General features: G+C 39.5%; 5 protein-coding genes across 5 annotated transcripts; all 5 read left to right on the forward strand.

The window, feature by feature from the left end:
• The first annotated feature begins 1166 nt into the window (after window positions 1-1166).
• Window positions 1167-6287, forward strand: LOC131664621 (venom acid phosphatase Acph-1-like). Its single transcript, XM_058935875.1, has 6 exons — window positions 1167-1339; window positions 3713-3817; window positions 4759-5021; window positions 5371-5527; window positions 5607-5936; window positions 6043-6287. The coding sequence occupies exons 1-6, from the start codon at window positions 1247-1249 to the stop codon at window positions 6238-6240; spliced, it is 1146 nt and encodes a 381-aa protein (XP_058791858.1). The 5' UTR covers window positions 1167-1246; the 3' UTR covers window positions 6241-6287.
• Window positions 6288-6793: 506 nt separating this feature from the next.
• On the forward strand, window positions 6794-8401 carry LOC131664672 (venom acid phosphatase Acph-1-like). The gene is made up of 6 exons (XM_058935975.1): window positions 6794-6889; window positions 6963-7067; window positions 7135-7400; window positions 7487-7640; window positions 7718-8047; window positions 8111-8401. Exons 1-6 carry the CDS (start codon window positions 6794-6796, stop codon window positions 8399-8401), a joined length of 1242 nt encoding a protein of 413 aa, XP_058791958.1.
• Window positions 8402-8993: 592 nt separating this feature from the next.
• Window positions 8994-11717, forward strand: LOC131664673 (venom acid phosphatase Acph-1-like). The gene is made up of 6 exons (XM_058935976.1): window positions 8994-9032; window positions 9075-9179; window positions 9253-9518; window positions 9610-9772; window positions 9845-10177; window positions 10250-11717. Exons 1-6 carry the CDS (start codon window positions 8994-8996, stop codon window positions 10454-10456), a joined length of 1113 nt encoding a protein of 370 aa, XP_058791959.1. The 3' UTR covers window positions 10457-11717.
• Window positions 11718-12115: 398 nt separating this feature from the next.
• LOC131664618 (venom acid phosphatase Acph-1-like) lies at window positions 12116-14095 on the forward strand. The gene is made up of 6 exons (XM_058935871.1): window positions 12116-12298; window positions 12393-12497; window positions 12613-12878; window positions 12963-13122; window positions 13191-13520; window positions 13590-14095. Exons 1-6 carry the CDS (start codon window positions 12194-12196, stop codon window positions 13794-13796), a joined length of 1173 nt encoding a protein of 390 aa, XP_058791854.1. The 5' UTR covers window positions 12116-12193; the 3' UTR covers window positions 13797-14095.
• A 9-nt stretch (window positions 14096-14104) lies between these two features.
• LOC131664622 (venom acid phosphatase Acph-1-like) lies at window positions 14105-15908 on the forward strand. The gene is made up of 6 exons (XM_058935876.1): window positions 14105-14368; window positions 14547-14651; window positions 14717-14982; window positions 15054-15213; window positions 15282-15611; window positions 15686-15908. Exons 1-6 carry the CDS (start codon window positions 14267-14269, stop codon window positions 15830-15832), a joined length of 1110 nt encoding a protein of 369 aa, XP_058791859.1. The 5' UTR covers window positions 14105-14266; the 3' UTR covers window positions 15833-15908.
• Window positions 15909-23139: the final 7231 nt, after the last annotated feature.

Raw genomic sequence — 23139 nt, forward strand, 5'->3', positions numbered from 1 at the left:
TCGCTCATGAAATATTTTCGTAATAAGAAGTGAAGGTTAATCGAAATTATGTAATTCGTCCTTTTAATAGCCTTAATAAGGATAATTCCAAACCGAAACGTTGGCTGTTTTATTCCTTTTTTTTATTTTTTAACTCAATTTACTCGAAAGTATCTACATGTAAAAGAATGCCATTTGATAAATCTACCTTCTTCGTTATGAAAACTAGAGCTCGGTAAAAATTTAAAATGATTATACGTTTTGCACTTTTGCAGGAATAAATTCAATTGATAAGAGCGATAGTTTGTGATCTTATGAACGTGACTCCTCGTGTTCCCGAAGAACGTATGTTAAAGCGCTGAACACTGTGGATGAGATCATTTCGAATTAATTATACGAGTTTTTTTTATATTAATTTTATTCTATTTAGACTGCTCCATTGAAAATATGCCGTAAGCTGCATATGAAAACTATATTTAAATTGAGATTTACAATTCAATTGATTCTTAGATATAAATAGATTGTTCTTAAATTGATGGCGAGATTACTTTGCAAGTGAACTATACTTGTCGAAAATTCGTGAAAAATATTATGTGAATGCGCGATTCGGAAGTGCCATTGAAAATGAACATTATGCACTTGTCTAAATTGACATTAAATTAACCGGTAGTTTTCAAAGCATAATTTCAAACCGATAATCGAATATTATTACAACGATTAGTTCTTACGGTACAGACAAACTACCGACCGTAAAAATTAATTCATTCGTTCGTAGGTATATTTTCTGCATTAGTTGAACATATAATGACGTCGTCTTCGTTCCACATAAGAAAAATGCTGTACTCGTTTCTAACGATGAAATAAACATTAGCTAATTTACCGTCGGTAAATTATTTGAAGGAAAAAAATTGAATTTAATACTATTGCGCGATGAAAAAATAAAGACAACATCAAATCAAATTGAGATAAAAAAAAACAACTTATTTTTTCCTGCATTATATTAGCGACTCGCGCGCTTTATTAATTAAATATTTGTGCCGGTGATGATAAAAAGATGCTAATTGAGAGAAATAAAGATGCAGGAAAGCAGGCACGTTCTCACCTGCCACCTCTCTTGCTCGCTGTTAAGACCATTGCCGTAAGTACAAAAAGCTACGCGATTTTACCTTGCGGCTCAGAGTCGGTCGAGTACTCTGGCGAGGCTGAGAGCCGTCGGACGCGACTGTGCGCGGGGCTGTGCGCGGGGCTGTGCGCACGTGTGAACGCGATGAAGCTGACGCTGCTATTGTGCACGGCGACGACGCTACAGCTCGCTACCTGTGTTTCCACGGTCCAGCTGAGCCTCGAGCTCGTGCAAGTTGTGAGTATGGGGCCAAGCGTCGCATCCGCCTCACAAAGTAACGTATCGATGAAGGACAAAGTTTCTTTTTTTTTATTCTTTCACTTTCAGCGAAAGGAATCGCAAGATCAATTCCTCTTGCTGCAATAATATGGGCTCATAAGGACAATTGTATTGCGATAAGAGTACTTGGTTTTTATTTTTTTAAAATATATTTGAAATTTATATGTGTATTTGAAATTATTACTGAATCGTGACCAGTGATCACGAAAACTAATGATTTCTAATTTAAACAAACGATGACAAGCTAGAATTGGATTGTTGATGAATTCATCACTTTTCATTTCGATTAATAATTTGTGACATGGATACGTTTGGCAATGAAAGCTAATAATTTTGTTAACATATCCGATGACTAAAGATGAAATTCGAGAAATAAATTTGTTTAGCAAGTAAGACGCGTATACATGAATTTCGTGATGATTTTGTTGAAATTTAAAAAATCACAATGAATTTCAAGAATTTCGATACTCCCTATACAAAATAAGAGTTAAACAATTTTTTCAACGATGTTTTCAGCTCTGAGGTTGCAATGAAAACACGGATATTTTAATAAGATCCTTTAATATCGCAGGATTGGATTTTTCAACTTCTTACAGTAAAATCACAACTGACCCGCGGACCACCTTGAAAAATGCAAAATATATATTTTCCTACAAAAACCAAATTTTGTCGTATTACGTGAGAATGTTAAGTAATGACATGGAAAGTACGAAAATTTGTAGAGATTATGAAATTGTCAACGTGTAACCGCACATTCAAAAAGTAAGTAATTACAGGGTTTATTCATCTAATTAGTGGTATATATTATGGGTTTTGGTGATTACTTATTGGTTGTAAATGTCGCCGAATTTCATAAAGGAAGAGTATGTACTTTGTGAGACGTTTTATATTTTCAAGGTGATTGGGATTGGGAGTGACTTTACTGAAGAAAGTTGGAAAATCCAATTCCATGATTGAAGGAGGCTGCAACACAGATGTTTACTTTCTAAGGTAGTCTTTGCATCGGCAAGACACTACACGTATGAACGTTTCTATCTTTTTTTTTTTGTTTCCAAACCATTCGAAGATCACGGAGCCGCACTTTTTTTCGTTTTATTGCTGGCACCGGTTGATTTTACTGCTTGATAAACGGGATGAACGCAAGCGTTATTTGCTAATTTAAAAAGATTGGGGAACGTTGTGTATATTAAGAACTATTGCATTTTAAAACAGAGATGTACAGAACATTTTTATCGACGAAAAAAAAAATTAGCACGAGTGATGCCAACAGTTTGTTTTACGAAATGAAAATTAATACGTTGTGCACGAAGTAGGTGAAATTGATGATTATTGACGGACAAATGCATTATGAACATTATTTCTTACCAAATCAATAAATAACACTTGAAATATAAATTTTAAGTGAAATCAATAATTCATAATAATTCATAAGTGAAATCAAGGTCTCACAAGGAAACGGCATGGAAATAATTATGAACTAAAAATTAGTGAAAATCATACCGATGTGTGAACGACCGGAAAGATAATAAAATTTACTATCGTGTTCTATTCAAGGTAACCGGTATCATCTTTATGAATACTTTAGCGATAAAAAATGCAACTCTAAGTTAAGGATATCGACTTTTTAGAAAAAAAAATGAATATTATATTTTTTCAATGTACAATAGAAAAAGTTACAATATTTTAGAGGTGTGATTTAAAAAGTAAGAAAAAAAGTTTGGATGAATTTGTAGTGCGAGACATGTATATATATTTATTAACTAAAAGAAAACTGCGCGTATTAAAGCAATAAGACTTTTCGTTTTTTATTTAAATACGCGGAGGGTCATTTTGTTTCTTAAACATTTATCTAGAATTTAACCATTTCACGACGAAGAATAGAAAAATTTATTTCTCGTGGTAAACTATCGATAGAATCTTTTAGAAATACGTGATATAATAAGTGTTTAAGAAACAAAACGAACCTTCGAACATTGAGATGAAACGAGAAAACAAATAGCTTATCACTTTATTTTAACTGAAACTTAAAAAATTGGTGTATGCATGCACGTATGTATGTATGTATGCCTAACATCACGGGTCTGTTGAAACAATTAAAAAAGTATTTTATGAATTTTTTCCTGAAAGTTGATTACCATAGACAACGACATTCTTTTAAAGAAGTTATAATAAAAAACGAACTAGGCGACACAATGAAGAATAAAGAAAATACTTTTTTTACGTCAACTGCAATCTTAAACTTATCTGACCGACGCAAATTAGAAAAATATTCGCGTGTAAATCGCTTTCATTAGCCAGCATTGCCCGCTGATAATGTCCGTTTGTTTGCAGTTATTCAGGCACGGAGAACGAACGCCCCAGGAGGACGAGGCTAAGTTCATTCCCGACTCAAACCAATCCTTAGCAGGACCTTGGGGATACTCTCAATTAACAAACGTACGTAATGCAGAGGAGGGAAATACCGACGATGACGATGCTCCAATTATGCACACACCTGGCTAGCACGATAAAATCACAAATTCTAATAGGTCAATCAAGGATCGCTAATACAGCGTGTTATTAAAGATTCATTGCCGTGTCGCGTGGATCAATGTCACGCAGCAGCGGCGCGAGCGTATAATTTAAGGATTTCCTTTGTAATGCCCGCGTCGACGCGCGACTCATTATGCTCAATGGTGAAACGCGCAGGTGAGCGTGCCGTTGGCGCGCGAGCACGTCGAATGAGAGCTACATACATAAAAAAAAAAACGTCTCTTACGACACGAGGCACACGTGAGAAAAAAGAAAATAACAGAGAGGAAGAGAGACAGAAACACGCTATATCGCGAGATCTTTCTTGTACGCTCCTCCGCGATGCCCGGCGATACTCGTTGCTACTTGGCGTGGATGCGATCAGCAGGGCGATCGATTCGACTCAAAATCGATCGACGTTCACGCGGCAAATCGTTGTCCCTGGAAAAGAAAGGAGTGCTTACTCCGAGCTTTCGCTTGACTTTATTCGAAATATCGCAGATGTCGGAACAACGATGAAGGTAAAGTAATCTCGATGCAGAACACGAAATTCAACGGCGCGAAATGCGTTAGCTGATGTAAATGTCTGCGCGATAAAACTTCCTTTTACGATAAACGAAATACGGTATATAAGAAGTAATATAACTCGCTCGAATTGCCATTCATGGCACACGCGGGAAAATTCTCGAACGCAAGCTTGCAGGTATGAAATAAGAAAAATACGATTTTTTTTCGAAATCTCAAGAGCAAAGCCTTGGGTTTACGTTCCGCGCCGCGATTTTCGCGCAAAGGAGAAAAGCTCCGCGAACAGGTGACGAAAAAAACTGCGATTTATAAGCTTGACATTTAATTTGCTCTTCCAACAGGTCGGCAAGCAACAAGAGTATCGGCTTGGCCAAATACTGCGTGAGAAATATGGGGATTTCCTTGGCGATTATCGGCCCGAAGACGTTTACGCAATCAGTTCACCATTCGATCGAACGAAATCGTCATTGGCACTAGTTCTCGCTTCGCTTTATCCACCCGAGGGCGAGCTCAAATGGAATGAACAACTCGACTGGCAGCCTATACCCATTAACTTTGTGCCTATTAAGTTTGATATTCTTTTCAACTCTGGTCAATGCCACAAGTAAGTGTTCACTTTTTACATCAAATAATTTACTTAAATTACCTTGCTCGTGGCAATAATTTTTGTAAATTACATCACCGACTTGTGTCTCCGTACGACTTATTCCTGATGAAATCTTCATGGTACATCAATTTACATAAGCGAATGATTCAAACTGTGTTCATCTGAATCACGTAGATTTATTGCGTTTTACCTGTCAAATTTTCGACGTTATTCATGCTGATTTTCATTCGGATTAATTTAAACGAAATTTCGTTTTCGGTGTCAACAAATATAATTTACATTTATCAAGGACTCGTTTTGTTAATTGAGGAGGAAATGAGTATCTAATATTGGAAACGATTTCCAGGTATCAACAAACTTACGATTATCTGATGAATTCAAGAGAAATGAAGATGCGCGTGATGGAATACAGTGACATTTTTGCGTTCTTGTGCAGAATCTATCCCGACCAGCAGTTCAACTTGGCACAACTATTCTTCATGAACAATTTCTTAAACTATCTGGTAAATAATGTTAAATGATTGCACTAACAGTTTATTGCTGCGAGATACCGCAACTGACTAAATTTTAATGAAATTGCAGAACTTCACAGGAGTAGAACTGCCAAGTTGGTATTCGACCGAGCTTCATCAAAGAATAAGCAAGGCGGCTCTTTTATACTTGGACACTTTGTCCTACACGCCAAATCTGATCAGAATGAACGGTGGACATATGGCTAAAAAATGGCTTAAGAACCTCAACATCAATACTAACAAACCTAATCCACGAAAAATCTATTTGTTCAGTGGTCACGAGTTTACCATCTACGCGCTAGCTAAAGCCCATGATATCACACTTGAACAGTCACCTGCTTTCGGTTCGGCACTCGTTCTGGAGAAATTACGAGACAACGATAATAAATTGTTCGTTCGGGTAAGATGTTTTCCTGCTGGTCTTCTTATTGCAGCGACTAGCCAATAATGGACGCCATTGTCAATTATTAAAATAATTGTCCGAATAAATAATATATTTATTTCAGATGTTCTATATGACTGGATCGGGAGAAGAAATTCCAATCAAACTGTACGGTTTCGAATATTGCCCTATGCATCTGTACTTAAAACTCCTTCACAGTTCGTTACCCACTGTTGAAGAGTCACGATGTTTATACCAAATGAAGGGATCGGCAGAATTGGAGAAACTGTTGAACACCGACACGTTCAGCGTTTCTTCTTGAGCTTTTAGTGTTATTGATAAATTTACACTAATAAATTTAATGTACAGAAGAAAAGGACATTTTCATCATTCTCGTTCCTGTTTTTCCGTTGCACGTATGCTATTGGTATAATAGAAAATACGACTGATTAAAAAAGACATTGATAAGAATAGATATAAAATATTTGTCGTACTACATCAAATTTCTCTAACAAATGCACCTTTTATTGAGACATTGTTAATTTATGTATTTTGAGTTTAATTGCGATTACAAATTCATATGCCATAGAAATTTTTGTAAGACAGATTTTTTAACACTAAAGGACGGATTTATTGTTTTTTTCAACTTCAAAATCTCACTTGAGTAATCTGAGTAACTCTACATTGTTGAGTCCTCCATTAAAAGTCGGTTAAAAAAAAGCAGCCTTATCTTTCATCGTATCAATAAGTCTTGAAGTAACAATATTACAGCTGGACGTTTATTTGAACAATTTTCTCTAAGGTCGTATTTATAATCTCGTTCTTTATCCTACCAATGCCATAGTCTACTTGAACTTATTTTCATTCTGTGCAAAATGAAATTAGTTATCATATCGTACGTCTGTACATTTTTATTGTCCTCGACAGCAGATGAAAACTGTGATGACTTCAAAGTGGAGCAGATACAAGTAGTAAGTAAAAATTGATAAAAAAGATTATTATAAAGCATCGCTTTCAAGATGGTACAACGAATATTCACGAAAGCTTTTTAGACACGGAGCTAGGACTCCCATTGCAAAAGGAATAAAGATTTTGAATAGCACAGATTATTCAGTGTATGAACCTCCCGGCTTCGGAGAATTGACGAAGGTTAAAAGCAAACATTTCGATAAAAATCTACGCGTATGGTATCAACAATTTTCGCGTACAATTTCAGGAAGGCAAGCTACAAGAATACAGTTTTGGTAAATTTTTGCGGACGCGCTACGCGAATTTCTTGAATTCTACTGATGAATTAAAGGATGTTTACGGATACGCGAGCGACACTGCCCGCACAAAAATGTCGCTACAGTTATTACTAGCCGGCCTCTATCCACCAGATAGATTCGCTAGATGGCACCCTCTTTTGAACTGGAGTCCTATACCGTATTCTTATGCACCGGAGAAATGGGATATTCTACTTTCAGCTTGCAAGAATGTCAAGTACTAACAACGGAATAAATCGACTTGCAAATTGACGTTTTAATGTTCAAACAGTTTAAATGAATTTTACTTTTCTGTTCGTGTAGGTTTTTGAAGTCGTACTTAAAAATAATACTATCAGAAAAATTTCTAGCTGAAATTGCCAATTATTCCGAATTCCTCGACTTCGTGGCAAAAAGTACGAATGGTATAAAATCTCTGATGAATACAATAATGATATTCGATAACTTAATTTCTAACGTGAGTATACTGACACTTTCGCCAAGCGTCATTACAAAAAAGAAATAATAAATTAACGAATGGTTATCACTATCCAGGAGTACATGAAACTACCTCTACCAATTTGGTATACGACTGAAGTCAGGCAAACGTTTATGGAATTCGCGGCGTTCGTATGGGATTCGACGACAGCGACAACGGAGACAAAGAGATTGGGAATTGGCTCGTTGATCAAAACCTTCGTAGAAAATATGAATCTAAATGGAACAATAGAAAGACCTCGGAAAATTTATTTGTACGGAGGCCACGACATGAACGTAGCCATGTTCACGAGGTCTCTCGGCATAACGGAATTGCGCTATCCGTTGTTCGGGAGTGCGGTGATTTTCGAGAAGCTGCACGATTCCAAAAGCCATGTTCACGTGAGAGTGCGTAAAACGATAAATGCGGTTTGTTTGTGCGAAAAATATTGACGCACAATGAGTTTCTAGGTTTTATCTTGGGATGGCCTTGGTAATTTGCAAGCTTTGAAGCTCGGCAACGGGAAAACGTGCAGCCCCATTGCTGATTACTTAAACATTGTCAAGCCAGTCATACCATCCGCAGAGGAAATGGATGCCATGATAGGAATTCAAAGTCCTAAGGAGATTCGAGATGTGTTTTTCACCAGTGTTAACAGACCGCCGCACCTCTTCGATGAATTACGCAATCTTTCCAGAAGTGTCTTCAACTCTAAAATTCCTTCGCCTGTAGATTTCTTTGGTTATTTATTTGATTTGTAGTGCAAATTACATTCACTTTATAATACTTATTTCGTGATATCGTGGAGTCTTAATTTTTTTAGTGATTGACAAGTAATTTGTATATTACCACTATGTGGCCTATTTATAGAAAAAAAATGTAAATTTTTCAGACGCAAATTAATCAATCATTTTTTCCAGATCAAACAGATCGAATAATTTCAGTTGTACGCATTATCATCGATACACAGGTGATTAAATCGTCGAGTCACATTCCGAATTATGTTATCGACTTTGCTATTTATATCTACGCGACATCATCACCAACGCAACAGAATACGTCTTATCTGTTTAAACGTAAACGGTAGTGTGCCGTAGCGTCTATAGTCTCACACCCGGTTTATTAGTCAGCACCCGAGATCGAGAGCAACAGCAACTTTCAAGGAGTTTTATTGCATTCTCACACTCGAGATGATTAACACAGTGCAATTCTCAAAATTAGTTCTAATTTGTTATTACATTTATACTACACACGTAGATGCGACTTTAGACGTTCAAAAATTAAAATTGGATGTTGTGCAAGTGGTAGGTTGTATGTTATTTAATATTTATACGTGATTCTCTTCATAAATAGATGCTCTGCCTGAAACACAATCGTTGGTTCAAAAATAACGTAATAAATTTCATACTATCGGTCGTATTTCCTCTTTCATAGCTTTTCAGGCATGGAGCTCGAACACCTATCCTATCGAGCATCGGCTTCTGCAAGATCGCGGACACCTCCGCATACGAATCTTATGGTATTGGGGAGTTAACGAACGTGAGTGCAAGAATCTTCCTTTCCCGCGTAATTACATCGGCATTGTATGCTTAATCTGAATTCGAGATTTCAGGAAGGCAAAGAACAAGAATATAAATTTGGTTCGTTTTTGAGATACAGGTATAACGATTACTTGTCAGCCAGATACAAGTCCGAAGACCTTTACGCTTACGCAAGTGATGTGTCACGCGTCAAAGCGTCACTCGAATATGTTCTCAACGGACTTTATCCGCCAGTTCAACCTGCTAATTGGAATGCTCAGTTGAAATGGTCTCGCGTACCTTATATATACACGCCTAAGAACTTGGACACATTTCTGGGAAGTTTCAGACACCCGAAGTAGGTGTCGTGCGACCAATCGAATACAAGGGTGTACTAATTTTAACGATTATTCGCTTTCGGAATACATGGTTCTTCTTCCTGGTCGTAGGTTTCTGAGGACTGTTTTGCAAAACTTGAAGTCTCGTGAAATTAGAAGTCACCTCGCCACTCACTCGAACCTCATCAACTTCGTGAAGCAGAAAGAAGTAATTAAGAATTGTAGCAGTTCATTGCTACATATAGCTTTAGCGTACGACGTTCTAGTTGCAAATGTGAGCGAAACGAACACAGTCCGCGGTACTTTATGGCATTGCATTTATCGTAAAACTTGGAATCTATTTTAGGAGCACATGAAGCTACCGCTGGCGAAATGGTATACACCCGACGTGAGGGAACATCTTGAAGAACTAGTAGAATTGGCGTTGGATACCCTGATTACAGGAACGAAAGAAATGCAAAAGCTTGGCGCTGGTTCTCTCGTGAAAACATTTATCGGGAATTTGAATTTGAATGGGAAGAATGAAAAGCCGAAAAAGATGTACTTATACGCTGGTCACGACGTCAATTTACATCTGTTCGCTAGAGCACACGGTCTACAACCATTTCGGATTCCTCCTTTTGGCAGTGCCGTAATATTGGAAAAATTTCACGATCCCAAGAATCAAACGTACGTGAGGGTGAGTAATTAGGGACAATGTCTTTTCCGAAATATTTGGACTGACGGTGACGAGCGTTTATCGTTTATTCAGCTGCTTGCTTGGGACGGGATAGACCGTATACGGAGCTTGAAGCTCGAAGACCACTCGGAATTTTGTCCAGTCGAAGATTATTTGAGAATAACCGAGGCGATGTTGCCCTCGGAAAAAGAAACCGACGAACTTCTCGACGAATTCCTGGTTGGCAGGAGTGGCAAACGAATCAGGAGCCTACTCTACGATATTTCAAGTGGCTTATGAGCCCAGCGCATTTGTCATTATACGCGCGCGCGCGTCGGTCAACGCCCACATTCGACGTGCGCGTTACAGGCACGAGGCATCGGTCCGCGGAGAAACAGCAGCGAGTTTAAAGAGAGAAGGCGCTGGAGCTGGCGGCTCCTTGCTCTTGCCCGAGAGCACTTTCCATTTCAAGGGCGAACAACGCGCGCGCACTCACGAGCAATTTGTATAGCAGCGGGAGTGGAGGATCGATGCAGGCTGGGAGGATATATATACGAGTACATGCGCGGGGTGCCGTGGAAGCTCCGACCTCTGCTTCGTTAGCGTCGCTCGGCCGAGAGGCAAACGAATGCCCATCGTCAATTCCGAGATTTGCTTCTTTTCAGGCGCCTCCGAGTGCATTTCGGCCGTAATTGAACAAACAAATAGGCAGAGCGCAAATCCGAGAACGAAGCCCCGCCGGCACACTGCCGGGCGCAATCGAACTAACGTCTCCGAATGGCTTGAGTCGCGCGCCTCGACTCCTACGTGGCCGTACGATAGATATAAACTTGCGTGCTCATCTCTCGCTTCGTCGCACCCCAGCGATGCCGCGAGTCGCGTTCAAGGCAACCGCTTCGATGTAAATGAGGCATCGACGCAATGCACGTATTAACGTTCAAATCGCGAGCTCGCTGCGGCTAAAGCGCTTCCAAGTCATCGCTTGTTCGACCGAAAGATCAATACCAATAATTTCTATTAGTCGTGATATTTCTATTGAATTGCTTTAGACATTGTAGACATGGTCATTTTTAACCATGCAATAGATGACAACATTTTTGCGACGTACGTTGAGTTTTCCGGGATGACAAATTTATCTTTTTTCATGAATTATTAGGCGAAAAGTTTTAAAATCACAATTAGCTTGCATTCAAAATATTAAGAGTTGCGTTACATAAATTCTTCACTATTTGCACGATTGTTCACCTATTTAATACCGTGAATCTCATTCCGCCTGTTAATTAGCTCGTTATGTATTTCTTCTCCGAGAATCGCTCAAGCGAATCTTAATAATGATAATTAAAAAATAAGAACATGCAAAAGTTGTAAGTACGGTGGGATATTGTTATACGGCTTTCTCGACGCGGAACTCGACCTTCTAGCTGAAATACACGTGTTTTTGCCAGGCGACAGCAAAAATTTTATCGAATAGCAAAAACGAAGTATTTGCACGGAGCATGAAATTCTAATGACTGAATTGGCGGCTCGTCATCTCTTTTCAACTGAAATGATAACTTTTCTGCAAAATATACATTGATATAAATAAGATTTTGCAAATTTTTCACTACTCCGAAAGTAACGGGATTGTGTTAGCACGATTGAAAACCAGTTGACCTCGACGACTTTGCGGCTAACAATCCACTTAGGAACTGCATTCACCAAACGGGCGATGCGTTGAAACTCCGTTATAGCCAGTGGCCGTCGGGCATTGCTTTGTTCTTTGAACGTCACGAAGAGCAAACAGACGTTGCGTTCGCAGAAGCAACTGTTAACTGCGCGCCTTTGGCAATACTCAATGCATGTTAAGACTCTATTGATGAAGTACGAAGACCCATCTGCCGGATAATATAAAGAGCCGGCGTGTGTAAGGAACACACACTGCTCGGTAATCTCGTAGACGCGAGGCGTAATTTACAACCAGACTATTTCCTGGATCAAGCTATATTTCATTTCATTTGCTCTTCTTTTTATTCATAATTCATCGACTAACTCAACATCATGAAGTTCACTGTATTAATTTCACTCATGTCTTACTGCACTTCTATGACGATTGCCGAATCGAACTTTGACAACGAAGACTTGAAACTAGAACTTGTACAAGTGGTAAGTGGATTTTTCGTATTCTTAGTTATTTCCACGTTTTCTGTTTTCAAAGCCAAACGACTAAACGCTATTTTTATTTGACGTTATTATACAGCTTTTTAGACACGGAGCTCGAACTCCTAAAAAATCTGAAATAGATGTTTACAATTTCACCCCACAGTCGTCGTACGAGTCTTTCGGCCTCGGTCAATTGACCACTGTAGGTATAACAGAAATTCCGCAATTCTTATTCTTCGGATCGATCTCAATTTGATATATAAATTTTTCAAGATCAATACATTTGTACCAATTAATTTTCGAAACAAACGACGCAGAAGGGCAAACAGCAAGAATATCAGTTTGGTCAATTTTTGAGATCTCGATACAACAGCTTCCTGGGACCACACTACAAGCCCAAAGACGTTTACGCTTTCGCGAGTACGGCGGATCGCACGCAAATGTCACTCCAGCTCGTGCTCGCTGGATTATATCCACTGAAAGATTCTGCAGCGTGGAATCCAAAGTTGAACTGGTCTCCTATACCGTATGTGACCGCTCCGAAAAAGCTGAATATCCTCCTCGAAAGCCACAAAAGCTCCAAGTATAAACATCATTATTATTAAGCATCTTGGTGTAACGCGAATTCGAATGACATTTTAACGAAACGGCGCCTCGCTAAAAACAGGTTTAAGAGGCTCAGGAAGCGAGCGCTTAAGTCCAAGGAATTCCAAAGAAGACTCGCCAGCTTTTCCGACTTCATCAAGTCCGTAAAAGAAAAAACGAACGTAAGAGATAACGATCTTCGCGCGATTATCGATTCAACGTTCGACGTTCTAACTGCCAATGTGAGTACCAATTCATCCGAGCGTCTTGCGTGAAAGTAAACATATTTTTTAAAGTGATTGCATCGTAGGAACACATGAATCTATCCGTTCCCGATTGGTATACCTGGGAAGTGAAGCAACAATTTTTGGATGTAGATGATATCATACGGGACGCTTACGTTGCTACGCCGGAACTGAGGAAATCGGGTCCTGGACCGCTCATCAAAACTTTCGTACAAAACATGAACTTGGAGGAAAATGTCAATAATCCAAGAAAAATCTATCTGTACGCAGGCCATAACACGAATATAGGCATGTTCACGAGAGCACACCGCGTCAATGAGTTTCGATATCCGTCATTTGGAAGTGCAGTGATACTCGAAAAGTTGAGGAATAAGAAAAATCGAGTTTACGTGAGAGTGAGTAAAAAGACGCTCGATGAAAATATTTAGAATGTTGATTATGCTGACGGCTCCGAATATTTGTAGCTGCTTGGTTGGAATGGGTCCGGCTCATTGACGACATTGAAGCTGGCTAGCCACGAGAAATTCTGCCCAATCGAAGATTACTTGAAGATCGTGGAAGACGTAATGCCGTCAAATGAAGAAATTGATGACATGTTGGCTGATCTAAGTGCCAAGAAAATCAGAAAAATTTTCTTCAAAGACGATCAAGTGACGAAAGCCAATGAGTGAACGCTGATATTCAGCGCTTTTTACCGATACGTATTCTCTATAGAAAGGCAAAAATATTTCGAATTTTAAATGCTTCAAGATTAATCTATCGGTTAAATTAAACAAACGGTTACGAAATTTCAGTAATTAGATCAAAGTAGTCTGAATATGAAAATAAACTGGATGTGTTATAAACAGAGTTTGTTTGTTTCGAAGCATCTGTAACAATTATTTAAGTCTGGTATTTTCAAGAGCTTTTTTAATCTCTTTATAGCTAGTATATTTCCAGAATTGGTCTTATCATTTAAATAAACGTATAAATCCTGAAACCTCATCGTAAATTTTGTTTCGCATCAAGAGAGAGCCGCAAAAATACGCAGAACTGCACAACAATGTTAGTGCTTGATTTGAGTATTCCACCGCTGCTTTCTGAGTGGACGATCTGAACATTTTTTTCTTTTTTTTTTTAACTAATTAATTGATTCAATAGAATGAAGTCAATAGTGATTCTACTGGTATCTGGTTTGTCGTCTATAATAATTGCTGATGCGATTGACAATAGTAGATACTTGAAATTAGAATTGGTTCAAGTGGTAAGCTAAAACTCTATTTTTTTGAATATTTCCTACTTTTACATTGAGCCGAGAATTTTGCAGAAATCATTTCAATTCACTAATAATTTTTTTGTTTTCATCGAGCACACTTTCATATTTGAGCGGACACGTTGTAAATATCGTTGAACAACAGGTTTAGCTCTTTCTTGCTCTACAGCTTTTCAGACATGGAGCTCGAACTCCCAACAATGTCGAGATAAATACTAATAACTACACGCTGGCTGAAATGTACGCGCCGTTGGGTCTCGGACAGCTGACCAACGTGAGTTCACTGAGAAAGTTCTTTCTGTATTATTATACGACACGATTGCAAATTCGATAATACAGAAGGGGAAGCAGCAAGAATACGAATTTGGAAGATTCCTGAGAAAACGATACGACGATTATCTCGGAACTAGCTACAAATCCAAAGATGTGTACACTTATTCGAGTACGTCAGCTCGTACGCAAATGTCACTTCAATTGGTGCTCGCTGGGCTTTATCCTCCTTCGGATTCTGAAATATGGAATCCTCGCTTGAAGTGGTCCCCAATACCTTATGAACAAGTCCCCTTCGAGTCGGACGTTCTTTTAGAAAGTTACAAAACTTCCACGTAAGAGCTTTTTCATCTCGCGCTGCGCGCAGCCGATCGCATTTACCAGACGTTGTATGAATGAACGACAGGTTTAGAAAGCATATGACCCGAGCACTTGACTCTGATCAGTTCAAAAGGAGACTGGCAAAGTTCTCTGATTTTTTTAAGTTTGTAGAAGAGAGAACGATTATAAAAAATATTGATTCTTTTTGGACGACGCACTCAACATTCGACATTCTAATTGCGAACGTAACTCTTTCATTAATATTCGTCTCGTGAGAAATATCGATTGGAAATTAAAAACAATGAAATTGCAGGAGTTCATGAACATGCCGTTGCCTGACTGGTACACGCCGGAAGTGCGAGAGAAATTTTTGGAAGCAGGAGAAATTCTGAGGGACGCAATGATCGCTACGCCAAAAATGAAGAGAATCGGGGTTGGACCGCTCGCCAAAGCTTTCACTGAAAATATGAATCATGAACGAATGATCGTTAACCCGAAAAAGTTATACTTGTACAGTGCTCACGAGGCAAATATATCGATGTTCGTTAAGGCACTCAACATCAATGAATTGAAATACATACACTTTGGAAGTGCTTTGATATTTGAACAATTGAGAGATCTCGAAGACAAAGTTTACGTCAGAGTGAGTATGGCAATGATTGGCTTGGAACATTTAAGTAAATTATAAAAGTGAAATGTCACTCGTATTGTTTGTAGCTCCTCTTTTGGAACGGCGCTGGAAATTTGTCGGCGTTGAAATTGAGCAACAAAGAATTTTGTCCGATCGGTGACTATTTGAAAATTGTGGATAGCATAATACCGTCGGACACTGAAATTAATGAAATGTTAAGAATTATGAAATAGATTGGAGGCTGTTCAAGACGAAGCAGTAAAGCTCGTGATTTCGATAAAAATTCCTCAACCCAATTAAAATATCAAACAGAAGGCTGATGCTTTATAAGAGTGTATTAAATCACAATGACGCTTGTCACGCAATTCCAGTTATCCCGCTAATTTCATTTCATTTGCCAGACTGCATTATAAATTCATTTGCCACTGTTGATCATATTTTATCTTATCTATCTCAAAATAATACTCCACGCTCCGAGCACTTATTCGCCGAAAATAGATTAGATCAATGCGAGACGTAGAAAGAGAAAAAGTTAACGCATACGAAAGTAATTTGAAAGGGGTACACTGGCTTCGAAATCCATCCTGGATACTTGAACTGTCACGTGTTTGGTGCGTGGCGTGAAGCCCGACTTTGAAGTATGGACGGGAGCGTAATTATGTTACCTAACGTTCATTGAAATAGGATTATTCTGCGAGTACCAGGTAAAGCCGATTATTATCTTCTTATCGAAAGATAATCCAAGAGATTTAGCCTGCAACTCGATAAATTAATGAATGATAAGATACTTATTCGATTGCAGTGGTATAGGACGAGTCATCGTGAACTTTACGATTATATAAAAAATAGAAAAGACTATTTGTCCTTAAAATCTAATGGGCACGCAATTCGATTCTTATACCGCTACACAAATGAAACGAATAGCAAGCTCGAAGGTGAACGATCTAGATGAGATGGAAAGTTGCGCGAAACACAATTGATTAAGGCAGAATAAATTTAGTTCTTCGGAGCGATGGGATCGTAGTCTTCGCACTATATCAACGTAACCACCTCCGAGGGTGAGGTGTTTGCGCTCCACCGCGCTTGCCCGTGACGACGCACGTGCTTTTCACAAACAAGCATATTATAGGGCAAACTTGTGGAAAATTTTTAGTTTTTTTTTTTATATTTTCTTTATTATTAGCTTAGTCCGTATACCCTGAAGAACAACTTCCATTGAAGTCCTCTCAGTGATATTCATCACGTCCTAATTATGAAGTTTGGCGCTCGATGGCAATTCCCAGGCGATATGCAATCGCGGCAATGAAAATAAAACACGCACCGAATACCAACGCGACTTTCTCAGGGAAACACGTGCACTCTCTCTGTTTTTCCAGTATGTATTCGCAAATCGAAGAACGCGCGCGTGTCGTATCCAGGTGACTCGGTCGTCAAATTTCCAGGAATCGACTCGGTCGGACTCTATCGTTGGGCCGCGCACACGTGCGTCGTCGCCCGGTAAAAAGCCGTGGCGTGTTAACGACCTTGCCTCGTTGCGTCAACGGACGTTGCGCGGGATCGTGTGTCGCTGGTTTTATGGCGCGCGTGACGCTCTCGCGTGCGCGTTCCGCTCGGATACTCCGGTCTCGATCGCTCCCTGGCAGCGCCACCTCCGAGGGGGCTGCCATTCAGACGCTCACGACAATTCAACGGGTACCACTTGTCAATTTGCCGCATATCGGTTCGTTGGCCCGATGTCGCCTTGATTAGAATTTCGCCCTCGGCGAGATTAATGCCGCGCGCGCGCAACTCGGATCGATACTCGAGAGGCGTTCGCGTGACGGAGCGGAAAGCCAGGAGACTTATTTCGCGTAAGAGGCAGAGAGAGAGAGAGAGAGAGAGAGAGAGAGAGAGAGAGAGAAATTGTCGCTCAGTTAGCTCGCACATTTACGTTTTCTTTCTCCATCGAGAGATCATGGCGTAAGCGCATTCGAGGGGATTACACATTTACGAGACTCGACCCGACCTACGCAGGGAAAGATGTCACAAGTCCGCCCACGTGTGCCCGCGCTCCTGGAGCTTAGGCGAGGCTCGCGCGGAAGCCGGAAAACGGCGTTCACCAAGTACAGTAGAGGTCAACATTTTAAGGGACCCCTAATTTCGCGTTATTTCATTTTTTATTTTTAAGTTCTAAGCGACCTTGAATTTTTCAATTTTCTCGTAGACGTCCTTAATATTTTGTTTTTTCTGCAACTAATTAACGAATTAACCTAATTCAATAAAAAAAATTTCTACACAGATTTTAGTTTAAAAAATTGAAATAAGAATTCTATTTCGTTGTTCTAAAGGCATTCTACAAGTTTTCTATCAACATAAGACGAAGTAATTTTTTTCTATATTTAGTTTGAACTTCTAAGTTTAGGTGTCACAAATTTTAAATGGCTATATACGAAGATGTTCAAGCCACGCACAAATGTCGCATAAGTTTTATCATTTTATAATCACTGATATTTAGTATTTAGAATAATTTTTTTACATACGCTCGTTTTTTTTAATGCGACATATAAAAATTGAATGACAATATATTTTTATTTGTTTGGATCTAATTTTTGTTAAAAATAAAAATACGTATATACGGCCATGAGTCTTGTTTTTTCTTCTCTACCGATTGACTTCGTTCTGTAGAGATGACGTGTGTACAGAGAGAGAGAGAGTATTCCAAACTTGGGGTAGCGCGCGTAAAGAAATCTCGGTTCTCTGCACGCAATTCATCTCGGTGTATTAGTAGAAATGGGGGATAGTAGGTGCTTTGTGGATTTTTCATTGTGACTGCACTCTCGTCGAAGAGGAAATGAACTTATTTATCAAGCTCGGCTGCCTCGAGTCTGCGCAACGTGGATTCGCATGGGATAAAAGAACGAAGAATAAAAAACCAATTTGGTCGCTCAACGCCCATCCCGTTAAAACGGAGACAAATGATCGTTTCGAAATTCACGAGCTTCCAAGTTGCTCGTAACTTGGGCGTTTATTTGATTAGCGCAAAATCTCCGAGGCATTGCTAAAACAAACATCGCTTATTACGAATTCACGAGGACGAACGCGACCCGACGAAACCTTCCAACTGTATCTATATACGACTAGTCTATCAAGCCACAGCGTCAAAGCTAGAATACGGAAACTATAAGCAAACAGCATTCCTTCTCACGAAGTGATTAAGTTCGACGGTGCGCCGTATAATAACTTGTTAACTGCGAGCGCAGCTCCGCGCTCGCTAATCATTCGGCTATCATCCTCCGCGGCAAAGCGAGTAAGATCAAAGTCCTCCCCCTCCTCCGCGCTTGCAGCAGCAGCAGCAGCAGCAGCAGCAGCCGGGCGAGCATCCCGGGCGAGCGAGGAACGTAGGCGTCTTGCGCAGTGCGGAGCCGCCGGATTGTGCGTGTCCGCGCTGCACAATTGACCTATTTTTCGCGAGAGGTGTGCAGCCGGCGGCGCGTGGGCGAGACCGGGAGAACAGTCTCGTCTGGGATCCCGGTGCTCTACCGACGCGAAAGCCGGCCGAGCGAACGTCAGCGAGTCGGCAATTTCGTTTGGCGGGCTCGCGCCGATGCTTGATATAACCCAATGACCCGCGCTTCTCGGCGATCTCCGCGCGGCCCGCAGCGACTGGAATTTCGCGCGCTCGCCCGGGCGCCGCATTGTCCTGAGACGATCGTTACCGACGCTTAATATCCATTCGTGACTCCGTTGGCCTTGTACCGTGCTTTTAAACGTTCGTCATCGAGCTACCCTCCAAATCAACGCAAGTTATCGCTATCGTAATCCTTAGCTTTTAGCGTGGAGTCGCGGCAAGTTTTACGGCCCGAAAGCGAACAGGGTTAAGTCCAGCGGATCAGTCTCAAACTTTTTAGCTAGCGAATTTTCTGAATTATAGAGTTAGAGCCGCGAAGATGGGACTGAGCGCTCAGGCAGCCAACTACTTGGCGCGCGCGCGCGTCCTAAAGACGGATCGAGATATATAACGAGGTTCGGGACCAAATGAAGATGACGTCGGCGAGGATACTCGCTTTATTTTTCTCTGCTCCGACCTGGGAATAACGCCTTAAAAGCGAAAAAAAAAAAACACGACTCTTCCTGTCCCTCCCGTGCGACGGCTCGCTAATAGCGCCAATCGAATTAACCAGAGAGGGAGGACGAGATAATTAACCGGGAGAAAGCAACACATGCGAGTCTTGCACTCGCGTGCACGCTAATGGAAAAGGGGCCAAATGAGATTCGGCGTATTAAGGGCAGAACGCGTTTTGCGGGGCACTCGCGTATACTAGATTACATTTGAATTTTCATAGCGCGGCCAGCTTTTACAACCCCCCCCCCCCTCCCCCACACGCATACATTTCGGTCCTCCGCCTTCGTTTTATCTGTAATGTAATAATGTTAACGACAATTTTTTTTTCTTTAATTGACGACAGACGTTATAGTTGAGCAAATACGAATTCTCGTGATTTGACGGTATTTTCAAACTGCAAATTTAGAATCTCCGCGAGCATCAATAAAAGCGAAATCCACATAGATCACCTTCGTAAATCCCTCTTGTCAACGATTACTCCTTTATGTGCTCGCAATGTCGAACCATCGAAGTTGAGCTTGGCGTCTCGGATTATCACTCGTTATCTACCAGCCGAATGAAACGTAACGCGCGTAAGCTTCGCTACGACTGCTATCCCCTTGAGATCTACTCTGGCAATGCGACCTTTATTGGCCATTGAGATACATATATTGGCTTCATACGTGATATAGGAATTAAATTTGCACAAGTGGTTACACCTTGTGAGAATGTGACGAAAGTATGGTTTCAATCAGTTAAAGAAATAAAGTTGATTAATTACAATTAAATTTTATTTATTAAAACAAAAAATCATAATACATGAATTGGTCTATAATCAAAATATCACATAAAAATCGTCTAAAAAAATGGCTAATATACAAGTATTCTAAAGAAAAAAGTACATAAAAATTATAGAAAGAAAAGAGCTTACAAAAATTATAGAAAGAAAAGAGCTTACAAAAATTATAGAAAAGAAAGAGCATACAAAAATTATCGAAAGAAAAGAGCATCTGAAAAGTAAAAGAGAAAAACAGAGAATTATTCAGGATCAGGGTGCTGATCAATATAATTATTCAAGTTTACTTTACACCAACTTAACATCATAGGTTTGATGATAGTATTACTCCATGTAGTTCTTGGAGTATAAATCTGATTTTTTTCGCGATTTCTTCTGAATTGGCGTTCAGGACATAACACAGGTACCTCCTTCTTGTCCTCCTCCTCATCATCCTCATCGTCAGTGGGTGGTTTATCTGGCGCTGGTTCCACCGGTAACTCGTGTGGAGCTGGCATTTCGTCGACTTTCTGCACCGTTACGCCGGAGACTGCATGGAGGAAAGCTAAAAATCTGGCCTTACGATCTTCTTTATCGGGCACTTGGGTAATGCGCTGCAAGATCTCCCTGTAGCCAAACTGAGGATACTTGTCTAGCTCTGCACATATCTGTTGGGCAAAAAAAAAAATTTTTATGTTAATTGCTTTGCCATTATTTCATCGTGATTCGATATAACAAAAGTCTTTTGACAGTAGGTAACAATAAATAAAAATGAAAATTTTTTTATAAGTGTATACTTCGGTAACCATTAAATGTAGCTTTATGAAAGTAATGCGTATTTTTTTACAATATAATTAACGTAGAGCTAAATATTTATTATTAACAATTTTATCGACTTATCATTTAAACAACTATTTATAATTTAAAAATGTCATCCGTTTTCCTAAAAATTCTTGCTATGTGGGTATTTATCTACAGCGTTCCAAATCGTAGGGAAAGTCAGTTTATCGTAGGAGACGAGTCATAAAATAAAATAAGGCGCCACCCGGCTTACATGTCACGTTTCGCGCCAACCCTATAGCTAACAGGTCAAGCCGCGTTTATCATCAAGCATCAATACAGGCAACCATCGACCAGCCTGTCTGTACTCCATAAGATTTAATCTCATGCTATTGTTTTAAATACAAATTTTATGAATTCGGGGTCTGTAAAGTCAATGCGGCACTGACCGTAATAAGCGCAGGTAAGTAGAAAACCATCGTATCTGTGTATCAGCTTGTAGAGATTGAAGTTGAACCGGAATTCCTTAAAGCCAACACTTTTACACGCCATGGATCATAAATAATTTATTGCTTCTTGCGGAGAAGTTGAAACAAGGCCTAGAACTTTTTGACTTGCAAGCGAATGTTCGGGAACGTTAAATAAACTAATTATTAACTAAAATTTTGTTTCAAAAAAATATGTGCTATTAGAAAATTATGCGTTATCGCGAGTTATTAAGGAATTTTCGCGAAGCTATTTTGAATAGTTACCGAGAGATATGTACTCCAAGGAAAAAAGCAAACTTTTAAAAATTATAAATTTGTATGCTAAGAAATCAAGCATCGAACATCTCAAACGATAACATGATCCATATAACTTAAAAAGCTCTGTCTAGATAAAGAAATACATATTTCAAGAGATAGAGAAAATAGAGATCTGAATAGAGAAATATATGGATCGGGTTAGTGTTAGAGATGTAAGAAAGTTACTGTCAAAAAGTAATTTTGTCATAGATAATAAATAGAAATATAAAAAAAGACTTACTTTTCCACAAAGCATGAGGTGCCAATTGCGATAGTGGGTGTCAAGTAATCCATGGTGTTGAAGCTCGTTATACAATACGTACTCCATGATCACTGTTGCCTGTTTCACTCACTGCCAGTTGTTTCACTCACTGTTAACCAAAGTGGACTGAGGACAGGAGCAACTTTCCGAGGGTGAACTGACTTCTTACCTGAACGATAAGGAGCGGGGCACAACCTTTTCCTTCCACCCTCAGTTAGTCGTCACACAAATGGTCCTATTGGACAATTTGAGCCCACTCTGGCCCACAACCAATGAGAAGTTACTTCAACATTTCTTAAGTTGTACAAATAATATAACCGAATAATATAAGCTGCGATTTACATTGATTTCAGCGCAAAAATCACGATCACAGGCCATATAATGTCCTAGTTTGCGCAAAATATTATTTTTTCAAAAAATTTGCGACTTCAAATATCACTATTATATTCAGATGTAACAACAGTAAAACCACATGCGAGGAGACTGCGAATAAGTAGAGATTTTTCAATTCGTAATTTCTTAGCTACATATAAATATGAGCATACATAAAAAATGTAATTTGGATTATGACTGCGACGCGCTATTTGTCGTTTTGAGACCTTCTTTGAAAGCCGCTACCGCGACTTTGATACGAATGTTCTATTCGCGCACAGTATCTCATATCAGTTTCTATGTTCGAATACTTTCGAATATTGTCCAAGCAACCAACGGCGAAACTGCAATTGATTTATATTGGAAAATATCTAACTGACGAAATCTCTAGAACATCGAGTGACATAGTTGACACACATACGCACGTATCAAATTGTTTATCGTCCGTGTAATACAACATACTTACAAACGGAGATGTGATGATT

This window comes from Phymastichus coffea, unplaced genomic scaffold (assembly GCF_024137745.1).
Source record: "Phymastichus coffea isolate CEN01 unplaced genomic scaffold, Cenicafe_Pcof_1.1 PCOF00044, whole genome shotgun sequence".
Lineage (NCBI taxonomy): Eukaryota > Metazoa > Arthropoda > Insecta > Hymenoptera > Eulophidae > Phymastichus > Phymastichus coffea.